At 42.5% G+C, this 6000-nt stretch overlaps 1 protein-coding gene across 1 annotated transcript in view; it reads right to left on the bottom strand.

The window, feature by feature from the left end:
* Window positions 1-281: 281 nt before the first annotated feature.
* Window positions 282-6000, bottom strand: part of SH2D4B (SH2 domain containing 4B) — an 86821-nt gene continuing 81102 nt past the window's right edge. The window contains exon 8 of the mRNA XM_032608771.1: window positions 282-2893. Coding sequence (XP_032464662.1) covers window positions 2801-2893 — 93 coding nt within the window. The 3' untranslated portion in view covers window positions 282-2800. The remainder of the gene's footprint in view (window positions 2894-6000) is intronic.

Raw genomic sequence — 6000 nt, 5'->3', positions numbered from 1 at the left:
CCCTCTCAGTAGCCCTTTTCAGCCCGTGCTTCTTAGATATCCCCCCCACTCCCCAAGTATGCAGGTCCAACTCTACCACACAGGGACCTCCCCAAATCTATACCCCAAGATACCCTTTCAGCTCTTGAAATTTATCTTCGAGTTGCACAGTGTTTTTTACACCTCTTTCTAGTTATAGATTGTAAATTTTCCCTCTGCTGAGTCTTGTAGCTGGCTGACTGTTTTTCATTATATTTGTGGGGCTCAGGGAAGAAAAAAAAAAAAAAGACAATTCTTTTATTTGAGTATCCTGACATTTATTAGCATAATAAAACTCTCAAGAAGAGATTGCAGTTTTCCAGACAGTAATTTCATTTGCAGGACAACTTACAAGGAATTTATTTTAAAGCCAGGTAAAACCTAAAATCTATGAGACGTGCAGAAAGTGCAGGCCCCAAATAAAAAGAAATAAATGTATTAGGCATGGAAAAACTCAGCTGTGGTCTCTCACATGTTAATTAGGGGTGACAGGAACAACAGCTTGGGGAATCAGGTTCTCAACCCATCTTGGTCTACTTTCAAAGCTGCTTTGGAGTGAGAACTTTCTTCTTGTTAGTTTCTTCTAACACCTTGAAAATCATCACATCACATCCCCCCGACACGTCCCTGCTAAGCATGAAACCGTTGCTGTTGTTAAAGCGGTTGTCATCGGCGATACCCTCCATTTGACAGAGCTTTCGTGTTTATCATTTAACTGACCTGCCATAAGGCCTAGTGTTGGCCATATAGAAAATTCTCTCCTCAGTTATACTGAACTTTAGTGAGGTTAAATAACATGAACAAAGTCACATGGTTGGTAAGTAGCAGCCAAAGCTCTAATTTGATTCCTCTGAGTCTAATGGAAAGAAGGTAATTTTAATAATAATAATCAGGCTTTAAAGCACTTTACAGTTCAGAAAGCAGGTTCCCTCCATCACTTTACTGCGTTCATCCAGGGGCCCTGTGAGGCAGGTAGATAGGAGAGAGGACATGGAGTCAGCATGCGAATTTGATGGTATTGAGCACGTTTGTATGATGGGTCCTTACCCTGGCTTCCCCGAAAGGCTGAGCCTGCAGCAGTGCTTATGTGCTGTTGCGTCACCCAGGAGCATAGTCCCAGGGGAGCAGGAGAGAGCGAAAGGGGAGTGAAGCAGAGAGGGAGGAAGAACACACAGGAGGGGGTGGCACTGATCTGGCCACTGCTTGGTTTCATCGTGACTAGTTGCTCGGTCTTGCAGGACTGTCTTGATACATCTTGCATGTGAAGAACTGCCTCTCAGAACAGTCCCTCCAGAAGGGAAGAGGAAGGGAGAAGAATTGATCACCATCCTCTGTCTCCCATTGATCAAAGGTTCCCCTCATGGGGAGTTAACCTCCAGGCTCTCCTTGGCTGCATGGCGTCTTAATGCCTCTGCAGTAACAGAAGAGAGGCCCATAGCACCACACGAGGCAAGGCACCATTGGCCGATCAACACGGTGGGAGAGCCGTGCAGATCTGGTTTCAGTGGTGGCAACTGGAGTGAAACAAGTGGCCAAGGTGATCTGAGGAACAGGTGAGGCAAGGGGTGGAGTAGAACATAAGAGATGCCTGATACAACTATCAAGTAAGGTAACCAGTTCATTGATGGCCACAGAGTCCATTCATCCTTTTACTCCCACCAAATACAACGCTGCCAGCATTATTAGACTAGTCAGTTTCAGGGTGAGATTTGAACCCAAGTCTTCTTGATTCTAGAGCCTAAAATAATCCCATGGTAACATGCCATATACAGATATATATTGTATATATATATATATATATAAAATCCATAAATATAAAATACGAGTATGCACAAAGACACCATCGCTGAAAGTTACTGAGTTACTGGAGAGTCTTCTTTTAATATGAAGAACACGGTATAAATGGACAGTAGAATCAAAATCAAAAGAAGTAGGAAGGCAGAGGTAATCATTTGAGTAACCTGCATAAACAGGACCACATCCTAGAAAGCAAAGGCCTTATCAGATATCTACAAGCCATTCTTGAATTTATAATTCCCCCTGGGGCTTAGGCATATCTGTAGGAATACATGAAACCACTGCCTCAATATTGCAAAACCAGGGCCAAGATATGATTCCAAGACAGAGGAGGGATGGCAGAAGAGGGAAATACGAAGGCAGGGCAGTATCAGTCATCTCGTCTGGAAGCTGGGGCTCAGAAGCCTTAGGTAATTCCACTGATAATATCAATGAGAGTGACAATGAGTATCATTTAAAACACAGTACCTATGCCTTCCATATAAATCCTTTACAACATTTCTTCTCTAATCCCCATGACTTTATAAACAGTGACAAATAGAAAATAACTTACTAGAGATCGTTGCTGATGAGTGTTGGAAAACTTTCAGAAGAAGTGCAGTCGTTCAGCAAATATTTATTGAATGTCTACCATATGTTAAACTCAGAGTTCGGCACTGGAATTATTTGTATAATTAAAACATGATCCTTGTATTCTAGGAATTCAGTTTAGGGCAGCCATGACAAAAAGGCTTCATCTTCTGAGGTTGTATCTAAATTTTTCAGGAAAGAGTTGCACCAGCTGTTAGCAATTTCTGTCTTGGGCACTGGGTCAGGAACCAGCAGCACGTACACCATATATTTCATATTCCTTGAAATATACTAATCTACTTGTCCCTGTGGATGGTGGTGGATCTTCCAGAAGGCCATAAGAATTTGAGCTGGGAAGTTCTTGAGGTCAAAAATAGGATGCCCCACGGAGTCCAATCGAGAAGGGGGAAAAATATCATTCAAACAACAGATGGTAGTCTGGTGGGCTGTCCCTCTGTCCACAGGGTTCCTGCAGCAACTCTCCCCCTGAAACAGTGATAATTTCCTCCTAAAAGGAAAAAAAAAAAAGGAAAATTCACTTATAATCAAAAAAAGGAAATAAAGGTCCACCAGAGAGAGACCAGTTCAAGATAGAAAGACTAAGAATATGTATCTGCCTCCTCTGCATTCAAATTTATAGAAATGGCAGGGAAAAATTTGCTTTTAAAAAGAAATAAATCCATAAAAGCATGGGAAAATAAGAAGGAGGACCACCAACAGAACAAAAATGTTGGCGAATACTTGAAAACCAAAGGCAATACAGGATGAGATTGTCAGAGGAGTGACTGTGGGGCAGGGGCAAGAACAAGTGTCAGTGGGACAGGCTGGGGAACTCCAGGTGGCAGAGGGCTCTGCCTCAGGCAGGTCAGGAAGTGAGGAGAGGCACGCAGTTCCTTGGGAAACCAAAGAGATCCAACTAGTTCAGACATCTCCACGCCCAAAGATGAAGTACTCACCGTCAATTCCGTCCCTCACTTCATGAACAGATTGGATTTGGGAAACAGGGACTATATCCACGGATGAATAAACAGGAATTTCAAAGTTCAAAGATCCCCTCAAAGCCCCAAATTTATAAACATTTAAGGAAGATCATAACCATAAAAGAAAGATGCCAAACTCAACAATCGAAATGACTCCCAAGAAAATATCAGGTTTATAAAACAAACAGAAAGAGTCTTTAAGAGATGCGTATTAATCTCCTCACTGGAATAAGAAGATAAATCATCCATGAAACAAGAATGGACTATTATAAAATAAAAGAACCAGTTAAAAAACCTGGAAATGAAAGGGATGCCCATTTAAGTTAAAAAAATTTTTTCCAGTGGAAGACCTGGAGAGCAGAATGGACGTAACTAAAGAGCAATTTAGTCGCCAGAAGAATTGACACGTCAATAAGAAAGAGACACCTAAGTAGACAAATGGACAAAAGACATTAACACAATTCACAGAAGAAATCCAAGTGGCCATTAAACACATGAAAAAATCCTCAGCATCAGTGGTAATCGGAGGAATACAAGCTAAACAACAGTGAGATACACTGCCCATCTTACGGGAAAACATTAAAATGACTGATAATCCCCAGTATTGGCAGCAGTGTAGGGAAACAGCCTCATATAGTTTGGGAAGAAGCATGAATTGGCGCTACATTTCTGGAGGGCAATCTGGCAGATCTTTTCAAAATAAAATGTGCTTACTCTTCTATCCAGCAATTCCAGTGTGAGGGATCCATCCTAGAGAAAGACTTGCACATGTGCCCAAAGTGACACATGCAAGCAAGTCTCTGCAGCACTGTTTGTGGTCACGAAAACCTGGAAGCTACATAAGTGACAAGCAAGAGGAGGATGGAGAACGAAACTGTAAGATACATCCATACCAAGGGTGCGGTGCGTGCTCGGACATGAAGAGATCCCACAGATGTATGTCAATAACAGCCAGCATGTCCTGACAGCTTACAAATGTCAGGTGCGTTGTTGTAGTGCTTTACACAGTGATATCTTACTGAAACCTCCCAGTGGCCCTGAGAGGTGAGCCCTGTTCTTAAACCTACCTTACTGAGGAGGAGACTAAGGTCCCAAATTTGAATAGTAGCCCAAAGTCACACACAGTAATGAAGTTGGGATTTAAAACTTGGCAGCCCGATCTCAGGGACCATGCTTTCAAAAAATACATTCTATGAAATATTAAGCAAGTTTTTTAAAATCCAGTTGCTAAGCTCTTGGTAAAGGATTATCCAATTTGTGTGAAAAATAACAAAACTATGGACATACATTTTGTTATATGCATAACAAAAAAATTCATGTACATAAATTTCTACATTAATGCCCAGGAAATACCTGGATAGGGAAACAGCAGACTGGTAATTCAAGATGGAGGATAAAAATGGGGGCTTGAAATGAACAAGACTTTTGCTTTGTACTGTATTTGATTTTCCTTAGAATGTAATCATAAGTTGTGTAATTAAAATGTTAATTTATAAAAGCTGACCACCAGATCTACACAGGGGCATAGAAAATATCTCTCTTCAATGTTAGAAACTCAGTTGCCAGCCTCAGACCCTACATTTGGGAGAGGGTAAAGACCTCCAAAGACATCTGGTCTAGCCTTCCTATGCAGGAACCTGTCCATAGCATCTCTGAGAGACGGACATTCACCCTTCCAGGGACAAGGAGATCATCACTGCTCAAAGCAGCTTGTATTGGACAGAGAGAGCACACAGCGTGGCTTAGAGGGACAAGCATAAGCTTTAGACGCAGACAGCCTGGGGCTTATCTCCTGGGTCTAGCTGGTACCAGCCATGAAAACTTAGACAAGTTACTCAAACTCCCTGACCTTGGTTTCCTGATCTATGAAATGGGACTAATATGCCTCCCTCCCAGAGCCATGGTGAAGATTAAATGAGAACATGGATGAGAGCAACAGGCACAGCGATCGACACAGAGAAGGTACCAATATCCACGCACCCCTCCTTCCTCTTCCCTATAGTTGTTAGAAGGCTCTTCCTGATGCAAGTAGAAATCTGCTTTGATCCCGGTTAGCCTAGTTTTCTGAGCAGTCCTCTCCTCCCAGCATCTAGGTATTTGTAATTGGGTGGTTTTCTATGTGCTTTACTTATAAGTTCAAGTTAAGAGCTGCCCTAGAGCCCTGGGGACATCCATGAAGAAAAAGTAATACAAATCCAAGAGTCTCTATTATAGCAAAAGCCCAGTGAGGCGGTCAAGTAATTCTGTGAACATTTCTACACCTGCAAAGCTCAGGGAGATGGGGGACCCCTGAGCTGCCACAGCTCTGTCTCCCGGAATCCTGAGCCCCCCCACCCCGTTCCGGGTCACTGAGCTTCACCTCTGGCTTTCTTCCAGTTACTACTAATGCCAACAGCCACGTTAACACAAAAGTTGTTTCTTTTTATATACATCGTTTGGAAGAAGACGTCCTTCACAATGTGAGGTCCACGACAGGGGAACAAATAAGAACATGCATACCACTTCAGTTACAGGGCGCCGTTATGTACATCCCCCCATTTAACACTCACAGGATCTGAGTTAAGTAGTATTTACATCCATTTGCCCGGTTAGCAAACTAAAGCTCAGTGAGACTAAGGAAGCTGCCTGAGGTCAC

The sequence above is a fragment of the Phocoena sinus genome, chromosome 16 (assembly GCF_008692025.1).
Source record: "Phocoena sinus isolate mPhoSin1 chromosome 16, mPhoSin1.pri, whole genome shotgun sequence".
NCBI lineage: Eukaryota > Metazoa > Chordata > Mammalia > Artiodactyla > Phocoenidae > Phocoena > Phocoena sinus.
The sequence above is the reverse complement of the archived record's forward strand: the minus strand, read 5'-3'. Positions and strand labels throughout refer to the sequence as shown.